Source organism: Tupaia chinensis, unplaced genomic scaffold, assembly GCF_000334495.1.
Source record: "Tupaia chinensis unplaced genomic scaffold, TupChi_1.0 Scaffold000270_2, whole genome shotgun sequence".
Taxonomy (NCBI): domain Eukaryota; kingdom Metazoa; phylum Chordata; class Mammalia; order Scandentia; family Tupaiidae; genus Tupaia; species Tupaia belangeri.
This window is the reverse complement of record NW_006159751.1, coordinates 1,520,255-1,543,638: the sequence shown is the minus strand read 5'-3', so window position 1 is coordinate 1,543,638 and position 23,384 is coordinate 1,520,255. Positions and strand designations below refer to the sequence as shown.

General features: G+C 38.9%; 1 protein-coding gene across 2 annotated transcripts in view; it reads right to left on the bottom strand.

Moving 5' to 3' along the window:
• Nucleotides 1–21,431, bottom strand: part of RAP1A (RAP1A, member of RAS oncogene family) — an 85,247-nt gene extending 63,816 nt beyond the window's left edge. Inside the window, exon 1 of one of the 2 annotated variants that reach the window (XM_006149592.3) lies at nt 21,331–21,431. Coding sequence is in view for 1 of the 2 variants with exons in the window: in XM_014588229.2 (XP_014443715.1) it covers nt 21,331–21,344 (14 nt within the window). In the remaining variant the exon portion in view is untranslated. The remainder of the gene's footprint in view (nt 1–21,330) is intronic. The other variant, XM_014588229.2, reaches the window with a different exon arrangement.
• Between the last annotated feature and the right edge of the window lie 1,953 nt (nt 21,432–23,384).

The following is a 23,384-nucleotide window of genomic DNA, read 5'->3' as shown; positions in this document are numbered from 1 at the left end:
CTGAATTCTGTGATGGTTAGTTTTATATATATATATATATATATGTCAACTTGGCTAGGTTACTGTACTCAGTTACTCTAAGAAATGTGAATCCAAGTGCTGTTGTAAAGATATTATATACATGCAATTAAAATTTATAATCAGGCCCACTAGCTATGGTGGCACAAGTGGTGCCACTCTATGATGCTGGAGCCATATGAACCTGGGTTCAGATCTTGGTTGACCCGAACACACTGAGCCCATGTCCATGTGCACCTCTGATTCTGGCAGGTTGGATGGGTTGGAGGCAGGGGTCGTGGTGGTGAAGATCATCATGTAACAAGACCCTGTTAAGGGTGCCTGTGTCTGTTTTTCATGAAGAAGATAAATATATAATCTATAATCAGTTGACTTTAGGTAAAGAAGATTATCCTCAAACATATGGTTAGGCCTTGGGGCTAGCAGATGGCATAGCATTTACGTAGCTGGGCTCCCACATGGCCAACCATGGTTGGTTCAAGTCCCGAACCCAGTGGCTTGAAATTCATGCCAGGCATGTATGTGTGCATGTCCAAGATCCCAGGAGGAAAATGGAGAAGGGAATGTGGCCTGGCCATCCCCCTGGGGCGGTGATTTCTCACTTTTCCTCCCTCCCTCCCTCCCTTCCTCTCTCTCTCTGGTTAAGTGCACATGCCCTAAGGTAAAAGACCTCTTTAAAACAGACAGACAGACAGACGGACAGATAGATAGATAGATAGACAGACAGACATGATATGCCTCATCCAATCAGTTAAAAAGTTAAAAGGCCTTAAAACTAAAAACTCAGATTTTCCTGAAAAATAAATGCTGTTACAAAATGGTGGTATGAGCTCCAGCTAGTTTCCAGCCTGCTGGTCTGCCCTACAGATTTTGGGCTTGCCAGCCTCCATAATCATGTAGCCAATTCTTTGAAATAAATGTCTTTATTGGTACAATATAAGTGTACATACAATATGGATACAAACACCAGTTCCACATCCACAAAGTCAACCAACCATGGATACAGACAGCCAGGCCACATCAATAAAGAAATCTCCCCTAAAAGAGAGATGCTAAAGAAGTTTATATATTGGGACCAGCAGTTAGCATAATGGCTATGTCGCTGGACTCCCATGTAGTCAACCACGGTTCACATCCCGGACCTGGTGGCTTAAAACTCATGCCGGGCGCGTGTGTGTGCGTGCCCAAGATCCCAAGAGGAGAATGGAGGAGAAGGGATTGTGGCGTGGCCATCCCCCCTGGGGGTGGTTTCTCGCTTTCTGTCTCTCTGTCTCTCTCTGTCTGGTGAGTGCATGTGCCCTATAGTGAAAAACATTTTTTTAAAAAAAGTTTATATATTTTACTTTCAACTTATATTTGATGCCAAGATTATTCATTAGTGGGACCAGCAGTTAGCGTAATGGCTATGTTGCTGGACTCCCATGTAGTTGACCACGGTTCGAGTCCCAGACCAGGTGGCTTAAACTCACGCCGGGTGCGTGTGCGTGCGTGCCCAAGATCCCAAGAGGAGAATGGAGGAGAAGGGACTGCGGCGTGGCCATCTCCTCTGGGGGGTGATTTCTTGCTTTCTATCTCTCTGTCTCTGTCTGTCTGGCGAGCGCACGCACCGTATAGCAAAAACATCTCTCAAAAAATTATTCATTAGTAATCTAGATATGATTTAAAGATATGGGAAGATGTACATGGGTTATATGCAAATGTTGTACCATTTTATATGTAAAGCTCAAGTATTCTTGGATTTTACTATCTTCAAGGGGTTCGGGAACCAATTCCCTACAGTTACCAAAAGGCAACTGTATTATGTATGTGTGCATACCTGTCCTACTGGTTCTGCAGGTATATGTCTGATTCCTTAACTATAGCGCTAAAGACAAGTGCCAGTGATCAGGAAAACACAGTGGTGTTTCTGTAGCTTACAACCAAAGAACCATAAACATATACTACAATTTGAATGCATCCCCTCAAAATCCATGCAATGAACTTTAGATGTGATAGGATTAAGAGTGTGAGAGCTTTATCTTACTCTGGAATTAAGAAGTAGGGCCTTTGGGAAGTGATTAGGATTCAAGTCTTTAGAGTGGGACCTCCAGTATAAAATCCTGATGGATTTATAAGGGGAGAGAATGAAACAAATCACAAGCATGAACATATACTCTGCCCTAGCTCTGTCTCACCATGTGATTCTTTGTACCACCATGGGATTCTGCAGTCCCCGTACACAGGAAGATTCTCACCAAATGTGGCCCCTTGACCTTGGACCTCCAAAATCATAATCTAAATAAACCTCTATCCTTGTAAGTCACCCAGTTCAGATATCCCTGTTACTTGTAACATAACACACTAAAACATACTTACATATGTCTTGTTTGAGGAGAAGAGAGGCCACAAAGTATCACTGTTTCACATATGTGCTAATAAGGTCTAAGCTTAAAGATGTGAGTAGAACTTTTAAATTCTAACCCTGACAGCAAAAAAATTAATTTTCTAGATTCTTCCAATACAAGGAAAGTAAAGAATGAAGATATAACTAAGAAAAGGTATCTAAAATAGTTGTCAGAATGTGCAGGTTCCTTTCATTCTGCTTCCGGGGCCAACAAACTATGACCCATAGGCCAAAGCGGCAGCCCACTGCCTATTCTGTGTGGCCTGTGAATTAGGAATGTTTTTCACAGTCTTAGATTTTTCTTCCCCAGAAAAATAATACTTTGTGACATGTGAAAATTACACGAAATTGATTTCAGTTTCCATAAAGAAAGTAGACTCAGACACCTCATTTGTTGATTATATATGGTTTACAGCTGCTTTTACCCTACAACAGTAGAACTGAATATACACATGGAGGCCACAAGCCCTAAAAACAAAATATTTATTATCTGGCACGTTATAGAAAACATTTGCTAGCCCCTGTTCTAGTTTATCAAGGAAAGCATTAACTTAACTTCAGAGGAATGGGCAAGAAGGGTAAAAAATGTTAGAAAAGAGGATATACAAAAGGTAATAAATTAGTTGTAACTATTATTTATTGTATACTTCCCATATACAAAATGCTGTTTTAAACACTTTGCATATATTGAGATTTTGAACCCTCACAACATTCCTACAATATGGACTATTACTTTTGTTTTTTTTTGTGTGTGTGTGTTTTTTTTTTTTTAGAGAGAATTTAGCTATAGGGCGTGCATACTTGTCAGAAAGAGGGAGACAGAGACACAGAAAGTGAGAAATCACTCCCCCAGAGAGGATGGCCATGCTGCAATCCCTTCTTCATTCTCCTATCAGGATCTTGGACCCACATGCACATGTGCCAGGTGTGAGTCTAAATCAAACATGGTCGACTACATGGGAGTCCAATGACCATTACATAACCATTATGCCATTTGCTGGTTCCTATTACCTCCATTTTATACATGAGGCAGAGAGGCTAAAACTAAGTTGTCCAAGCTCAACAGACATAAAGTATAATTATAACACAAGGACGTCTGGCTTTAGCACCTGTGTGGCTAACCCTAACACCACACTGTCTTATCAGTCATCTTCTTGTCTATCTAATCTGCACTACACAAATGTATTAATTTTCCTCAGAATTAAAGTACAACAACTGTGAATGAACTAATACCAGAATTAAATGAGGGAGTTTGTTGCGGTGCATTTCTTAGAATTTCAGAGATTATAAAGACCTATACCCAAAACATACACATACTCCTTAAAGACAGGAAAACTGGGGAAGATGGCTCCTTGGATTCAGCTATTTGCTTTCACCAGACTATAAGTGAACTCAGAAGCTGGGGCAAGCTTCTGTAAGCGGGCTAAGATTAAGCATGTTCTCCTCCCACATGCCGTCTCTTGTTATGATCAATTAATTAAGACTCTCTGAATGGCAGACCAGAATGCAGATATTCCCCAAACCATCCTAAGTTAAATCTAATGTACGGACAAGCCAGAGTTGAGACCTACCACACTATCCTTCTACTTTCAAGGAGAAAAGTAGTCATTAAAAGAACAGAATAGAAGTGAGGGAGAAACAAGGTAGATACTGGGAAAAATGACAAAATGTGTCTTTGAAGAATAAAATTTTTATTTACTAGCATGCTAATATAGAACATTTTAAGTCTACATATTGGGTCATTGGAAAAGTCATGACAGGGACCAGCAGTTAGCGTAATGGCTATGTCGCTGGACTCCCACGTAGTCGACCGCGGTTCGAGTCCCGGACCCGGTGGCTTAAACTCACACTGGGCATGTGTGCGTACGTGCCCAAGATCCCGAGAGGAGAATGGAAAAGTCATGACTTATTTTTCTATGTTTTTCTAAGCAAAAATGCATCATGACTTTTCTGACAACTCAGTATCTCACTTCTACACCTGAACATGCAATAAAAATCAGATATGAAAATAAAACTATTTCTATGCGTTTGTGTGTGTGTATATGTGTGTGTATATACACACACACACATACATACATGAATGCTTATTTTTATAGGAAATTTCTGTGAGGATATATAACCAATTGACAATCATTTTTATCTTTTCTTGACTTATTTTTTATATTATCTGTATTTCTTTACAATGTACTACTTAATAAAAATAATGCATTCTTAAAAATGTGTGACTTAGAGCCCAAAAGAGGGCACAGTAGTTACATTGTTGGACTCCCATATGGCCAATCACAGTTTGTGTACTGGATCCAGTGGCCTGAAACTCACACCAGCCAGGCATGAGTGTTTGTGTGTGCGCAAGATCCCAGAAGGAGAATGGAGAAGGGATTGCAGTGTGGCCATACCCCCTGGGGGGGTGATTTCTCATTTTTCCCTCTCACTGTCTCTTTCTCCCTCTCCAGCAAGGGCACGTGCCCTATGGCAAAAGCTGCTACCAAAAAAAAAGTGTGACTGAAAGGATGTTCAAGGATTGTTTTAATAATTATTGGGTTGTTGTTTGTGTAGAGAAACATAAATACATCATGATTTCTCCAACAATCCAGTATTTAGAAAATAATTATTAAAAAGGACCAGTAAAAAACTGCTTGATCTTTTCTTGAAAGGCAGCTTACTTTTAGTCAAAACATAAAACATAAAAATAAAATCTTTCAACTTCTATGTGCAGTGGAGCTGTATATTCTCTTTCTTTCTTTCTTTTTTATCTTTTTTGGAGAGGTTTTTGCTAAAGGGCACGTGTGCTCACCAGAAAGACAGAGACAGAAAGCGAGAAATCACCCCCCAGGGAGGATGGCTGCGCCGCAATCCCTTCTCCTCCATTCTTCTCTCGGGATCTTGGGCACACATGCACACACGCCCGACGTGAGTTAAGCCACTAGGGTCAGTACTAGAACCGTGATTGACTACATGGGAGCTCACCGACATAGCCATTACGCCAACCACTGGTCCCCTGGAGCTGTATGTTCTAACAAAACTTAATTAAAGAATCCTTGGCACTGGATGACTATTAGTAATTAAGGTCTTGGGACCAGTAGTTGGCTTGATGGCTATGTCGCTGGACTCCCATGTAGTCGACCGCGATTTGAGTCCCAGACCTAGTGGCTTAAAACTCAGGCCAGGTGCATGTACATGTGTGCCCAAGATCCCTAGAGGAGAATGAAAGAGAATGGATTGTGGCGTGGCCATCGCCCCTTGGGGGGAGGTGATTTCTCGCTTTCTGTCTCTCTGTCTCTCTCTTTCTGGTGAGTGCATGCACCCTATAGCAAAAACTTCTCAAAAAAGAAAATAAAAATAAATAGTAATTAAGGTCTTACTGGTACTAAGTTATCACAATTGTGAGAAAAAAATAATGAGAAATAATAAAATAGAAATATTTCAAGTTTTATACAACAGAACATTTACTATACACTCTAATTTTTGTGAACATTTAAAATAACCTCATATAACACTTAATACCAAGTATCTTCCTTTATGAACTATTCATTTAAATAAGTTCAAAGTTTCATGTGGCATCAGTCTTCAGGGAAAAAAATTAAAAAAAAAAAAGGCAAAAGGGGTGGGTAGGTAAGGCTGTATCTAAGCAATCACACAGGCTTGGACAAAGGTCTAAAGTCATGAGTTAATGCTCAGGTACAGGTTGTCATTTGTTTGCAGCTATGATTCTGAGATAAAGGACCCTGTTTCATGGAAGAGATTTTTCATTACAAAGGTAAACTAACTCTTCCATAATGCTAAGAGCATTTGAAAATAATTAAGATGGCATAGTGGTTTTATCACAGGACTCCCACAAAGTCAACCATGGTTCAAGTCTCAGACCCGGTGGCTTAAACTCATGGTAGGCACATTTGCACATGGCCCCAAAATCTCAAGAGGAAAATGGAGGAGAAGGGATTGTGGTGTGGACATCACACATAGGGGGTTGATTTCTTGCTTTCTGTCTCTGTGTCTCTCCAGCAAGCAAATGCACCCTATAGCAAAAATCTCTTTAAAAAAAAAAAAAGGCATAATCAATTTGTAGTGTTAATTCATCTCCCATAAATAAAACCACTTGAATCCAGAAAAAAAAAAAAAAAAAAAAAAAACCAGGACACGCAAAGGGGGAAAAGGTTGTAAAAAAAACCAGGACCAGCAAATGGTGTAATGGCTATGTCGCTAGATCCCACGTAGTCAACCACAGTTTGAGTCCCAGATCCGGTGGTTTAAACTCACACCAGGTGCGTGTGCATGCGTGTGTGCCCAAGATCCCAAGAGAATGGAGGAGAAGGGATTGCAGCATAGCCATCTCCCATGGGGGGGGGATTTCTCTCTGTATCTGTCTCTCTATGCCTTTATGGCAATTGTATATGCCCTATAGCAAAAAAACTCTCCAAAAAAAAAAAAAAAAAGACAATAATTTGATTAAGATTCTACAAAAATCAGATCAGCACGTGACATGGAAATTAAGGCAATTGGATCCCACATTGCCAGATGAGTGGTTTGAGTCCTGGACCCAGCAGCTAAAAGCAGGCCAAATACAGACTGTGCCAAAAATCCCAAGAGGAGAAGGAACTGCAGCATGGGGTGTGCTTTCTCTCCAGTGAGCACACATGCTCTATAGCAAAAACTAAAAATATTTTTTAAAAATTCTATAAAAATCAAATGTTGACTCAAAAGTGCTACCAACATAACTATTCTGATACAGTCTGAACTTCATTTAACTCTAAACCTCAGGAAAATGTACAAATAAATCTGAATACAATCAGTAAAGCCACCCTATAAGCAGAAAAGTGTAATATTAACTATCTAAAACAAGTACATTACCAAAAGTACGGAGAAAAAATACATATCTTTTATATTCCCAAATATAAAAGTATAACACTATAAAGCTACAGTAATTAAAATATGCTACCAATACCAGAGTAGGCAAACCTATTGATTTAAATATCCCAGGAAACATAAAAAAGACACCAGAGCACTAAAAGACTTCTAATTCTTACATGGCCCAGTAATTCCAATACAAATGAGAATTTACAATACAGACATAAACAAGTAAACAAAGATGTATGCAAAAGTAAATTAAAATAGCAAACAAAATCTTCAATAGAAAAATGAATAAATGACTATATAACATACAGTGAAATATTGTTTAAAAAAATTATACAGGGAGCCAGAAGGTGACATGGTGGAAGGGCTCTGGACTTCCACATGGCCCAATGTGGTATGAGTCCCAGACCAGGTAGCCTCAAAATCATGTCCCTCCACCCCCACCGTGTGTGTATGTGCATATGTGCGTATGCCCAAAGTCCCAGGAGGAGAATGGAAGAGAAGGGATTGTGGCATGGCATCACCCAGGAGGTGACTGACTTCTCACTTTCCCTCTCACTATTTCTATCGGTCTTTCTCTCTGGCAAGTGCACATGCCCTATGGCAAAAACTTTAAAAAAAGAAAAGAAAAATAAATATAGTGATATAAAAAGATGACTAAAATACCTTAAGCAAAAAACAATTTCTATAGTAAAGGTAAAATCTATTCTTAACTAAACAGATATTAATGATACGAAACTGTTAAGAATATACACAACAAAAAACTGGACAAAAAATCCACTTTAATGGTAGCTATCTTTGGGGGAAGGGATTTTTGCCTTCTGAGTTAGACACACCATAGAACTATTAAAATGGGGGGCAGCAGATGGGATAGCAGTTACATCACTGGATTCCCACATGACCGACCACAGTTCCAGTCCAGGACCTGGTGGCTTCAAAATCACACCAGGTATGTACGTGTGCCCCAGGAAGAGAATGGAGAAGGGGCTGCTGTGTGGCCATCTCTCCTGAGGGGTGATTTCTCACTTTCCCTCTCACTGTCTCTGGTGAGCACATGTGCCCTAAGACAAAAATCTCTTTAAAAAATTAAAATGTACAGAATAAAATAGTTCTAATTCTTGTGATTTAACCTTAGGAAATAATTAAGGACGCATGGGAAAATTCAACTACAATGATATTCTTAAGGAAGCTTTTATAATAAAAAAAAGTTGTAGACAACAGGGAATCATTTAAATAAATGATAGAAAATTCACATAATGGAATACTATGCATCCATATTAATTTCTCCACTACATATGATACTGTTAAAATATACTTGTCAAGAAATTCACAACATATTAAGAAAAAATGAAATACATATCTGACTTCATTTTTGTTAAAAAAAAAAAAAAACTGGTGCACTGAAAAACTTGTATGCTACAAGGTTAACAGTTTCAGAGATAAAAGTAAGGTTGATTTTTCTTCCAGTTTTTCACATGTATTCTAAATAGAAAATATCACCCCAAGTGGGATAAAAATAGGCTCTTGAAGGGAAAAAAATAAATAAACCTTATTCTTTTTGTGTATAGATCACAGATTTACATACACTACAAAAACAAATATATAGTTTATATCTATGGCATAAAATTTCATTAGGAAAATTAGGAAAAAAATCTAAAAAGGCTGGGGGACAATGGTAATGATTAAAAGGTTGAGAAACATTGCCACACTAATACTTTCTCATTTTTGTCCCACAGTGAATCTCTGGGATACATGAGTCTGACTTAAGTTGTGTATGTAAGCTTAAATAATTAAAAAACTAAAACGAGGGCTGGCCCCATAATGCAGTGGTTTAGGGAGTCAGATTCTACATGGCTAAATACAGTTCAAATTCCAGCATAGTAGCTTATGAAACATGCCAGGGGCATGTATACGCATGTCCCAAATCCCAATGGGATGGAGATATGGAGAAGGGATTGTGGTGTGACCATACCTCATTCAGGGTGGTTCCTCCCTCTCCCCCCCTCTCTTGCTTTGACTCTGGCATGTGCAGGTACCCTCTGGCAATTAAAAAAAATTATTTTGGGGGACCAGCAGTTAGCGTAATGGCTATGTCGCTGGACTCTCATGTAGTCGACTGCGGTTCGCGTCCCAGACCCAGTGGCTTAAAACTCACGCCAGGCGCATGTGCGTGTGTGCCCAAGATCCCAAGAGGAGAATGGAGGAGGAGGGATTGCGGTGTGGCCATCCCCCCTGGGGGGTGATTTCTCGCTTTCTGTCTCTCTGTCTCTGTCTGTCTGGCGAGTGCACATGCCCTATAGCAAAAACCTCTCCAAAAAAAAAAATTATATGTGAAAAACGTAAAAAGAAACATACAATGAAAAAAGTAAGACATGTTAGTTTTCATTATTATAAACATAAAGCATACTCCTTTATTCCTAAGTCTTTAAAAATATTTAAAGATTTAACATACCATAAATACATTTAAATCATGTAAAATACCATGTAAGTGAATAAATACGTTTAAATCATGTAAAATCATTTCTCTCATTCCACACGCAGAAAATAACAATTCAAGTTCGGTTCTGTTTTGACATACAAATTTTTATAACAGATAATCCCATTTCAGAAATTATATTCATTCATTTGTAAAGCCTCTTACTCATTCAATCCCTAAGAATCTTCATCTTTAAAGTGTCATTAAATTTAAGATCATGTTCTATAATAAATTGATTTTAGAACTTTTGTTTTCTGACTATAAAATATATGAATATCTTATAAAATTCATAAAATAAAAGTTCTAAGAGGAAAATACAAATCACCTGTAATCCCACAATTTGTAAATAACAGCTTTTTGGTGTGTTTCCCTTTAGTCAATATTCTATACATGAATAGATATTTGTTGAAAATAAGTACTAAAGTTATACCATGCAAACACTAATAATCTGCTTTCTTCCCTTAACAATAGAGCACTTTTTAAAAAGAGTACTAACAATATGATCTTATGAACCAAAGCTGAGGCAACTACAGTAACCACAAAGCAATGATTCTTCATATCCAGTATCTGAGGCCTACTATTGCTTACTACACATAGAAGCACATGGCACTGAGTGGTGACACGATTCCGAGCTTGTTCTATTGATGACAAATCCACAAAGTCCAAGTCAAAAGTATAATGGGAACAATGAGATGACTACATTATCTAAAACCCTCCTACCTATGGTTCCAAATGCAGATTTTTGGTTGGCTCCTGAATTGTAATGTTGTCATATTCCAATGTACAAATTATAACATTTCAGGGCCAACAGGTGGTATGGTGAATAAGGCACTGGACTCCCACGTGACTAACTGCATTTTGAGTCCCAGGTCTGGGACTTAGTCTCTGGTGAGCACACATGCCCTATAGCGAATTTTAAGTAATAATAGTTGAGACCGGCAGATGGTGTAATGGTTATGTCACTGGACTCCCACATAGCTAACCACAATTCGAGGCCCAGACCTGGCAGCTTAAAACACATCAGGCATGTGTGCGTAAAAGAAAAAAATAATTAAAAAAAACCCCGTCACATTTCAGTAAAACACTAGTCACCAAAGGGATGTCTTAAAATTGAAATTTGTCCTAAGCATGAAAATGAGTATTAAGGCATATGAGGTGTTTTTTTTTTTTTTTTTAAAGTTTTTGTTACAGGGGGCATGCCCTTGCCAGAGACAGGCAGAGAAAAAAAGTGAGAACTCTCTCCCTAAGGGGAGAATGGTCATGCCACAATCCCTTCTTTTCCATTTTCCTCTCAGGATTGTGAACAGGTGCACACACACAAGCCTGGTGTGATTTTCAAGCTGCTAGGTCCAGACTTGAACAGCCTAGTCAGTCATGTCGAGTCCAGCACCCTAACCTCCATGCCACTTACTGTCCTAGGACCTACTTTTTAAAGAGTCAGCAGGTAGCATAGTGGTTGAAGCACTGGACTCTCAGGTGGCCAACCACAGTTCAAGTCCTAGACCTGGTAGCTTTGAACTCGCACCAGGTTCGTATGCATGTGTGCCCATAATCCCAAGAGAATGGAGGTAAAGGGACTGAGGCATGGCCATCCCCCCCGAAATTATTTTTAGCTTTCTCTCTCTTGAGCAAGCACACTCACCCTATAACAAAAATCTCTTAAACAAAGAATATATACTATTTGACCAATTTGCAAATGAAGCCCGAAATTTCTTACCATCCTAAAAAAAAAATACCAAACAACTTACTATCTGAAAGTCTAAACATACAAATAAAGGTGGATCTGATAATTAGAAGATTCACATTCCCAAATCACTTGCCCATATTTTTCTTAATCTGGTATTCTTCTATTATTTTTTTTCCCGTAAGAGAGATTTTTGCTATAGGGCACATGTGCTTGCCGGAGAGACAGAGAAAAACAGAGAGACAGAAAGCAAAAAATCATCCCCTGGGGGGGATGGCCACACCGCAATCCCTTCTCCATTCCCCTCCTAGGATCTTGGGCACAGATGCACATATACCCAGTGTGAATTTCAAGCTGCCGGATTTGGACTTGAACTGTGGTAGGCTACGTGAGAGTCCAGCAATGTAAACATTATGCCATCTGCTGGTTCCTTATTATTCTTTTTTAACTGCGAGGGTATGTGCACTTACCAGAGAGAGAGAAAACACCTCCTAGTGAGGAATGGTCACATCGCAATCTTTTCTCTCACTTTCTCCATCCCATAAGGATTTTGCGCAAGTATGCACAAGTGCCAGACATGCTTTTCAGGCTACCAAAGACTAGGATTAGAAACATAGTTGGTCGTGAGGGACCAGCAGTTAGCGTAATGGCTATGTCACTGGACTCCCATATAGTCGACTGCGGTTCGCATCCCGGATCCGGTGGCTTAAAACTCACACCAGGCGCACGCGCGCGCGTGTGTGTGTGTGTGTGTGTGTGTGCGCAAGATCCTGAGAGGAGAATGGAGGAGAAGGGATTGCGGCATGGCCATCCCCCTGGGGGGGAGATTTCTCGCTTTCTGTCTGTCTCTGTCTGTCTGGCGAGCGCACACGCCCTATAGCAAAAAAAAAAAAAAAAAGAAACATAGTTGGTTGTTTAGGTTCTGGCTCCCCCAACACTGCACTACAGAACTGATCCAATTTGATATTTGATGTTCTTAAAAAATTACATTTGTGAAGTTCCTATTCACATCATTTTTAGAGATATACATCTATAGGGCAAATTCATACTTGTCCTTTATATGCAAAATAATTTTCTGAAGCATGAAAACTTCCTACCAAGGGTTATGTATGTCATTATTAAACCGACTGTATGATTAGAATGGAAACAGCGGTATACAGAAGTAAAGCAGTCTAAAAGTTGTCATACAGAAATCTAGCAGGAAAAAAGTCAACACTTTAAGGACACCAAGAACCAAAAGATCATAAAAAGTTATCTTTTCTAAACCAGTCATAAGTTCAGTCTCAGATAACTAGAAACAAATTTTAAAATATGTTCTTTCTTCACAAAAAACAAATTTCTTCATTATTACCTATGTTTATTATACTCCAATCCAAACCAACAAGACACACATCTTTGAAACAGTGATCATTAAATTACCACAACTGGTGACAGATTAATCATATCCTCTGTGAAGGTCCCTGTAGACTGTAACATCTAATCCAAAGTATTCTACCCGCTGGACACAAGTTTACCTCCTCATGTCCTTCATTGCATAAATGTCATTTCTCTTTTTTCCACAGTCAAGCACAACTTCCATATGTCATCACTGCCCTATAACGAATCCCTTCCTTTACTAAGCCTTCCACTAATATAATTTCTTCTAATTTCATGATTGCCTACATCTACTTTACCCCTCAGGTATCCATTTCTATAAGACTGTCATTCAAAAGAACTCTAAACTACATTTATTAAGATGATACTTAATTTGAAGGATTATCATTTTATAACATGAAGTTTAGAAATATGCTACCATTCTACTGGGTATAGACATTAGTTGGGAAAAATAAAACACACTGGATGGGCAGATATAAAGAATTATCACTTCATATTTCTGAAAAATAAATTACACATTTTGAGATATATATATATATATATATATAGGGGGATGGCCACACCACAATCCACTCTCCTCCATTCTCCTCTTGGGATCTTGGGCACACATGCACATGCGCCCAGCATGAGTTTAAGCTACTGGGTCCAGGCCTTGAACTGTGGTCGACTACATGGGAGTCCAGAGACATAGCCATTACGCTAACTGCTGGTCCCAAAGGAAACTGTTCTTAAGTGTCATAACCTCTATGGGAATCTGCAGAGAAAAGGGAACTAATATTTTTTGAATGTAGATCACTTATATCCTTTAATGTGCATAGTAAACAGGTGATGAAACTCTCAATTATGTAACTTATGAAAATTCACACAGCTGTAATTATAGAGGATCATGCTGATAGTAAGCTCCCAGAAGGGACTAATGCAGTACCAAACAGAAAATAGGCAATCAATAAATATTTGTATATTGCTTACATGCACACATGGATGGATGAGTGAATGACAAAAGACTACCTCTGTCCCTATAATCCTTTCTTTAGTATATCACAGCATTTTCTCCTAGATGAGTCTATAAAACTTCTTCAGAAAAAACTGATTTCATCTGTTTTTTTTTTTTTTTTTGGAGAGGTTTTTACTATAGGGCGCGTGCACTCACCAGAGAGACAGAGAGAGACAGGAAGCAAGAACTCACCCACCGGGGGGATGGCCTTGCTGCAATCCCTTCTCTATTCTCCTCTTGGGATCATAGGCCTGCATGCACATGCGCCTGGAGTGAGTTTAAGCCACTGGGTCCAGGACTTGAACTGCGGTCGACTACATGGGAGTCCAGCGACATAGCCATTACACCAACTGCTGGTCCCAAGAACAGTTTTCAACCTTTCTATGAAAAACCTTTTATTCTCCACGGATTCTACCTCTTTAAAGGTTTTTGTCTACCAACTGCATTGACATTTGATTAACCAGTAAGTAAAGGCTAATCAGAATTCACTTATCAGAAGACTTAAAAACTAGTGAGGCCAGTCCACTGCCTGGTGGTTAAGGCAGCTGGAGCTCACATGGCCGACTATGTGGTTGAGTCCCAGATCTGGCAGCTTGAAAAACACACCAGACACGTGTATGTGCATGCCTAAAATCCCAAGAGGAGGGAAAAATGGAGAAAAGACTGGCATAACCATGCCCCATGGGAGGATGCTCTCTTGCTTCCCTTCTCTCCTGCAAGTATATATTCCCTCTGACAAGCCAACAAAAAATACTAGTAAAACTCAAAACTGGGTTCTTAAGGAGCAAGTATAATATTTTATTTCACTAACAACCTACAAATCACCACACTGTATGATAAGGATTTGTGGTAATTAAGCTCAAAGACTTGAATCAATATAATTAACGACCAAAGAAAAGATACACAGTAGAGCCAGCTCTGTAGAACAGCAGTGGTTAAGGCTTGTATAGAGAAAGCTGGATCCCACATAGCTAACTACGGTTCAGATCCTGGCCCCAGCAACTTGAAAAACACTCGGTGAAGGTGTGTGTGTGTGCATGCCCATGATTCTGATGAGATGGAAGAACTGAAATCATGGCAGGGCATGGCCCCACTGGGGAATGCTTTCCTCTTTCTTTCTCTCACTTTCTCTCTCTCTCTCTCTCCCCTTCACATGTGCAAAGAGCCCTCTAGAATTTTTTTTTTAAAGATTAAAAATGTAAAAAAGCCATAAGACTAAGATGTTTTTTAAAAGAGAGATACACAGTATTTTACCTGTATAAATCTACTGAGAGCAAACACACAATTTTCATTAGACTTTTTACAATACTAAAAATAATTTATTCCTATCTCTGCAGACCCCTGCAAAGAACATAATTTATGAACCTTAAGTCAATGGTTTTGTCTAGAGAAATTACTGGTTACCCTACAGATTCACTGTACGTCAACATTACTAGTAACAGCATCTTCAACTTCAAAAGTGACATGTTTATCCATAAAGATAAGTAATGATATCCAATGTTTTCCCTTAATCTTTACAACAAAACCCAACTCTCTACCGTGGACCTACGTGATTATTGCCTACCAGTCTCATCTACTAGTCTCTTCCCAGCCCTGGGATACTAAGGATCTTCTTGATATTCTTCAAACATTACGACCTGCTTCCCACTTTAGGGTCTTTCCACCAACTGGGTCCTCATCCTGGTTCATTCTTCGTGTATGTAGTTACATCATTGGTATTTTGCCATTCAGGTTCCACATTAAATGTCACCAAGTCAGTTTTTCCTCAACTCTCACCTAAACCCTGACATCACTACCTTTCATGCTGCTATAGTTTCTTCGTGGCATTTGCGTCCTCTGAAATTATCCTGTTTGTTTACTGTTTCTCTCCACTACCACCGACACCTCACTAGTATAAAAAGCTCTGACAGCATGTCTTATTCACTGCTATATTTCCTAGAATAGTACTAGACACCCAATAATCACTCAATAAATATTTGTTAGATGACTAACCAAACTCTTTAATATTAGGTTGGAAAATGACTCTCATTTCATAGTCAAGAACTTACATTTAGCATTCAAAATTGCTGATTCAAAAGAAATGCAAAAAAAAATTTTGTTAAAAGAGAAAGAAAAATATACACGATATTTATTCAACCAATGGGCTTCATTTTCTTTTATTTTCATTCTTCAGGAGAGAAAGATATAAAGGTCTATTCATGTTTCACATACTTCAAGTCATTTCATGTAAAAACTGAGTGAATTATCTTGTAACAGTGTACTATGCATTGCTACTTATTCTAATAATTCCTTTCTCCTGCCAAGATACAAGCAGGTTTCTAAGAAAGCAAGACATGGTGACAGGGCCAAAATGGCCCAAACCAGAAAAAAACCTGGTACTCTCCACTACAGTTGGGGTCCAGGTAGGGCAAGAGAGTGGGTGATCAGTCCTAGGAGAGTGTCTGTATAATCTCAGCAGACAAAAGGGCAGAAATATCCTCAAACCTATTTAAAATAAACCCAACTGGAATCTTATAGATTGTGACATTAAATAACTATTTTGAATATCTGAGGTTCCTTTAATAAATGGAATTGACATTCAGGTGACCACATCTGGCCTTCTGCAGTTTCACATAGGAAAAAGACAGTATTTGTAAAAAGTAACACACACACACACACATAATCCCCAATACTATGTTCTACATTTGTTTATTAATGTAAAAAAAATTTTTTTTGAGAGGTTTTTTTGCTATAGGGCATGTGCGCTCGCCAGACAGACAAGAGAGAGACATAGAGACAGAAAGCGAGAAATCACCCCCCAATCCCTTCTCCTCCATTCTCCTCTCGGGATCTTGGGCACACATGCACATGTGCCTGGCGTGAGTTTTAAGCCACCGGGTCCGGGACGCGAACTGCGGTCGACTATGTGGGAGTCCAGCGACATAGCCATTACGCTAACTGCTGGTTCCCAATGTAAAAATATTTTCAAGAATACTTTTAAAAGAAGATATTTAAATAAAACTAATAATACTTATTTCTGAATTCAGACACTATTTGAAAACTAAAAGGAACATAAGAAAAGTATGTCAATTCACTGATTAAAAAAATGCAACATCTTAGAAGTACCACAAGCCTGTATATATATATTTTTAATTGAAGGTTGCTTTTTTCTCAATTGGAAGACAGAGAGCAGACAATTCACAGCTCATGAATTTACTTACCAGTTAAAAAGATATTAATATATCAATCTTCAGGCTAACTTGCTTACATATTATTCAGTCAAGTGGAAAGTACAAGCAGAGCTAGAATCAAATACTAGAATGACTAAAAATGGTACCTGTGGATCCTTTTTTTTTATTTAGGAAAATTAAGGGAAAAGAGAATGGGAATACTAAAAATAATGTTTTAAGAGAGATTTTTACTATAGGGCACATGTGCTTGCTAGAGAGAAACAGACATAAAGTGAGAAATTACCCCTGGGGGGATAGCCATGCTGCAATCCCTTCTCTTCCATTCTCCTCTCAGGATCTTGGGCATACACACACACACACTCAGCGTGTTTTAAGCCATGGGCTCTGAGACTTGAACTGTGGTCGACTACATGGGAGTCCAACAATGTAACCATTATGTCATCAGCTGATCCCTTAAAAGCAATTTGGAAAAAAAATTTTTTTTTGGAGAGTTTTTTTGTTTTGTTTTGTTTTGTTTTGCTATAGGGCGTGTGTGCTCACCAGAAAGAGACAGAGACAGAAAGTGAGAAATCACCCCCCAGGGGGGATGGCCACATCATAATCTCTTTTCCTCCATTCTCCTCTCCGGATCTTGGGCACACATGGACATGCACCCAGCGTGAGTTCAAGTCACTGGGTCTGGGACTCAAACCGTGGTCAACTACATGAAGTCCAGCGACATAGCAATTAAGCCAACTGCTGGCCCCACTCCCCCACCCAATTTTTTTTCTATAGTGTGTATGCGCTTGCCAGAGAGAGAAAGTGAGAAAGTACCCACTGGGGGAATGGAGAGGCCATAATCCCTTCTCCTTTATTTTCCTCTTGGGATTCTGGGTCTGCACACACACACACACACACACACACACACACACACACACCTAGCATGTCTCTCCTTTTCTTTTTTTACATGCACTTACCACAGAAACAGTAAGAGGGAAAGTGAGAAATCATCCCCTGGAGGATGGCTATGCCACAATCCCTTCTCATCCATTCTCCTCTTGGAATTTTGGGCATGCATGCACACATACCTGATGTGATTTTCAAGGCACCAGGTCCAGGACTTGAACTGCAATCAGTCACGTGGGAGTTCAGCACCTCAACCACCATACCACCTGTTGGCCCCCACCTGGCATGTTTTCAAATGCTAAGTGCAGGACTTGAACCTCGAAATCAATTACGTGGGATCCAGCAGCCTCAACCACCACAACACCTAGCTGGACCTGAAAGTAATATATTTTTTTCCTAAAGATCATAGGTTCAACTTTCCTAATTTTTGTCACCCCATATTTCACTGCCTTCAACATTTGAAGCTGTTTTTAATAAACAAGAAGTCATACTTCATTTATTACTTCTCACGTAACTTATTGGTTTTTAAAATTATTTATTTAATTTTATTATTCATTCATTTATTATTGTTTTAAAATGTGACCAGAGAGAGACAGAGAGAGAGAGGGGTAAAGAGAGAAAGAAAGCAATCTCCCAGGTCCAGAACTCGAACTACTGTGGGTCATGTGGGAATGTCCAGCGCCTTAACCACCATGCCATCTGCTGGCCCCCTAATTGTTTTTTGTGTTTTTTTTTAAGAGTAATTTTTGGTATAGGGCATGTATGCTCCCTGGATAGACAGAGAGACAGATAAGAAGTGAGAAATCACCTCCCCGGGGTGATGGCCACACTGCAATCCCTTCTCCATTCTCCTCTTGGGATTTTGGGCAAGCGTGCATATGTGTCTGGTGTGAGTTTCAAGCTGCTGGGTCCTGGACTCAAACAATGGCTGACCATGTGGGAGTCCAGCACCTTAACCACTTATTGGTCCCCACATAACTGATATTTTAGAAATCCAGCAGCACGAGTGTTGCAAAAACCACATGCAGAAGGACTTCACCTTATAGTAAAACATTGTAAGAGAATACCTCCTGAAATACAAAGTAAAAGTTCCTATTAACTAAGAACACAAAATACCAAATAAGTAAAATTTCTGCAGGAGATTGTGCATATATTTTTAAAAACTATAAACATATGCTTTTCACTGATGAAATGATAGGAATCTTTTTACTCTTCCATTTTTTTTAAAAAAGTGTGATAACCAAAGAATACTAAGTCCTATCTTCTCTCAGAGGTTGCCTAACTCCATGTAGTTTAGACCTTAGATGGAATGTTCCTTTTGAATTCCATCTCCAAACTGGACACAAACTCTCCCACAACATTCCCTCTTTTTTCCCTATTAAACCTTTTTTTTTTTTTTTTTTTTTTTTTGAGAGGCTTTTGCCATAGGGTGTGTGTGTGCACCAGGAAGACAGAGACAGAGAGCGATAAAGAAATCACCCCCGAGGATGACCATGCCGCATTCCCTTCTCCATTCTCCTCTCAGGATCTTGGGCACACACGCACTTGTGCCCAGCATGAGTTTAAGCTGCCGGGTCTAGGACTTAAACTGTGGTCAACCACATGGGAGCCCAGCAACATAGCCATTACACCAACTGCTGGTCCCATTAAATTCTTAGATTTTGCCTTACCTGTTCTACTAAACCATCCCTCACTGTCTTCTGCCTTTTCCTTTCTTGATTCATTCTATACCCTATGACCAGATTCATCTTCCTTTAGACCGATGCTTCTATCAAGTCATTTTCCTCATATGAAAACCTGCTGTGCTCCTGAATAAAGTCAGTATTTCTCAAAATACCATTGAATTACTTATTACAAAATCTAGTCCCCATCTATCTATATTTCCACATTTTCTAACTATATAACAGTTTAGGCTTCTGTCAAATCAAAATCTTGTCCTTCAACTTTGCCTGAACTTTCTATCTTGGAACACCCCATTTCTACCACAAGAATGTCTACCACTCCCTTCTAGCAGCCATTTCTCTCACCAAAGGCTATTTGCATCTCTGTATTTATTCAAGTAAACTATGGACACAAAAAATGAGAGCTCTTCTGCCCTCTAAGAGACTGGCAGGGGGAAAAAATCCAGCTTTTATTAAATACCTACAATGTGTCGAGCAGTCTTATACATTGTTTCCAATCATCTCAATAAGTATGTATTTTCCTTTTAAAGCTGAGAATACCAAGGTTTACAAATATCAAATCATCTATTTAGTGAATTATCTCAAATCATGTACTGAATAAGTGGCAAAGCAAGGATGTGAACCCAAGTTGCCTAACGCTGGAGCTCTCTGCTCTAAAAACTAAAGTTTGTTTAAGTTAACCAAGTGACTGTTCCACCATCTAGCTGAAATAATTTAGTTTTACATAATTTTTTAACCTAATATTTCTACTTATTACATACTACAAAACAAGCTTTCTCATGTAAGTCACTTTAGTAAAAAAGGAATATTGGGATCAGTGGATGGCATTATGGTTATGTTGCTGGACTCCCATGTAGTTGATTGGAGTTTGAGGTCCAGACCTGGCAGCCTAAAAGACTCATGCCCGGTGTGTGTGCATGCATGCCAAAAATCCCGAGAGGAGAATGGAGAAGGGATTGTGGTGTGGCCATCCCCCCTCATCCCCCCCCCACCTCGTGGCTTTCTGTATCTCCAGCAAATGCATATTCCCTATAGTAAAAATCTCTTTAAAAAATTAAAAGAGGAATGTTAAAATTCTATTTCTCAAGACCAGCAGATGGTGTAATGGTTACATTATTGGACTCCCAAGTAGTGGACCAGAGTTTGAGTCCCAGATCAAGAGGCTTAAAATTCACACCAGGCATGTACAGGTGCATAGCCAAAATCCCAAGAGGAAAATGAAGGGACTGTGGTGTGGCCATTCCCCCTGGGGGATAATTTCTCATTTTCTATCTCTCTGTCTCTCCAGCAAATGCACGTGCCCTATAGCAAAAATTTCTCTCAGAAAAAATTATATTTCTGGGACCAGCTGTAGTCGACCACAGTTCGAGTCCCAGACCTGATGGATTAAACTCTCACTGGGCATGTATGCGTGCATGCCCAAGATCCCGAGAGGAGAATGGAGAAGAAGGGATAATACATGGCCATCTCCCCAGGGGGTGATTTCTCACTTTCTGTCTCTGTATCTCTGTATTCCTGGCAAATGTACACGCCCTATAGCAAAAACCTCTCAAAAAAAAAAAAATTCTATTTCTCTGAAAAAAAAAAAAAAAAGCTCAAATTACAACTTTAATTAATATCCTTTTGTCACAGAGATTACTTTTACCTAGATAGTAAAGAAACTCATTCCAACCAAGTTTTGGGAAGATAACTGCAAATTACTAGTCATACACTATGAAGGTTTTACATATTATTAATAACATGAAAATTCTGTGACTACCACCCAAGAATGTAACAGATATCTATCAAATCGGCAAAGATTATAAAAACTGACCTAGTCAATGACATTGAAGGTGCAGTGAGACACACACTCTTATACACAGGGTAATCACCCTCTGATCCAGTTATCCCACTTCTGGGAATCTATCCTAAAGGAAGGAAAAACAAAACACAAAAACAAGAGATGCAATCAAAGATAAATGTACAAAAATGCTTGTCCCTGTGTTATATAAAACAGTAATAATATTTTTAAAAAGTCAACCTTTTAGTCCCACACAAGGAAACCACAAATAGGATCAAAGTAGTATATAAAAAGTAATAATTCAAATTTTATTTAATTTTTTGCTATAGAGTGCATGCACTAGCCAGAAACACACACACACACACACAGAGAGAGAGAGAGAGAGAAGGAAATCACCCCAGAGTGGGGATGGCCCTACCACAACCCCTTCTCTATTCTCCTCTCGGGATCTTGGGCAAATACACAACCAGTGTTGATTTCCAGGTGGCTGTGTCCCGGACCCACTGTGCAGTCAGCCATGTGAGATTCAGTGCCTTAACCTCCATGTAACCCGCCGGCCCAATAATTCTAATTTTTACAAAAATAAAAGTTGGGGGCCAGTAGGTGGCATGGTGGTTAAGGCTTTAGGCTCCCACATGGCTGACTGCGGCTCAAGTCCCAGACCTGGTGCCTTGCTTTCTCAATTTCTCTCTCTCTCCCTCCCTCCCTCCCTCCCTCCCTCTCTCATGCATGACCTATAGCAAATTTAACAATAATAAAAATGATAAATTAAGTAAAGTAAGTAACTTTTTAAAATTTAAAAATAAAAAATTGTACATGCAAGAAAAGAATTGGAAAATAACATGAAAATGTTAGTAGTTAATTTTCTACAGTTGATGGGGGTCATAGATAATTTATTTCTTTACACTTATATTCTGTACAAAATTGGCCACAATGCAACATCAATAATAATTTTAAAAAACTATTTTACCAATACTTTAAACAGAAAAAAATGTTTAGGCAATTGTAACCACTAAAAATGATCCTTTTCTAATAAGGGTATATTATTTAGAATAGGAACTACATTTCTTAGTGCAAAGAAATATCAGACTTATTTTGTTTTCAGCTTCTATTATGCTCAAGTTTACTTTTAGATTATGTAAATGATGTAATCCAAAACTCGGTTGTACTTATGAAAGTGTACAAGCCTACTGCTAAAAGTTAGCCAATGCTTTAAAAAAAAAAAAAAAAGGCATGATTAAATGATCTGTTTCACTATATAGGTGTATTGAGAATGGTAAACACCCCATGAATCCTAACTCAAAACATACAAAATGGAGAAACCAGAAAAACTATTCACATTTTGCAAACTAACTAACTATACTATTATTGCCTTAAAAGTACATCATAGTTAGATATGAGGGGGGAGGAACTTGAAAATAAAACTGGCACGTTACCAACATTCACTAAAAATGCACATTGATGTATTTTGCCTATTTGCCCATTTCTGTCCTAGCAGACAGTTAACTTTAGTGGCACTGGATGGTGTTAATCAGTGTAAAAAAAAGTTAATAATAATGGTAAGCTATTCTACAAAAATGCCTCTAACATTAAACATATGATTAAAATTTCCAGCAGAAACAACTTCATTACAATATGGTGTATACAGGGAACCAGCAGTTAGCGTAATGGCTGTGTCGCTGGACTCCCACGTAGTCGACCATGGTTCGCGTCCCAGACCCAGTGGCTTAAAACTCACGCCGGGCACATGTGCGTGTGTGCCCAGGATCCTGAAAGCGCATGTACCCTATAGCGAAAAACCTCTCAAAGAAAAAACAAACAAAAAAACCCAATATGGTGTATACAAGCGTGTATATAGATGTGGTATGCTGTGTATGCAAATAAGCAATTTATAAACAAAAAAGTCTCAGACTTAGGCTGAAGTAAAATAGGGAGTACAATAACCAATTCTTATTTTACTATATTTCTTTTTTTTTAAAGAATAAATTATTTTTAATTTAGTTTGTTCGTTTATTTATTTTAATTTGACTAGAAAGAGACAGAGAGAGAGAGAGAGAGAGAGAGAGAGAGAAAGCAAGGAAGCAAGC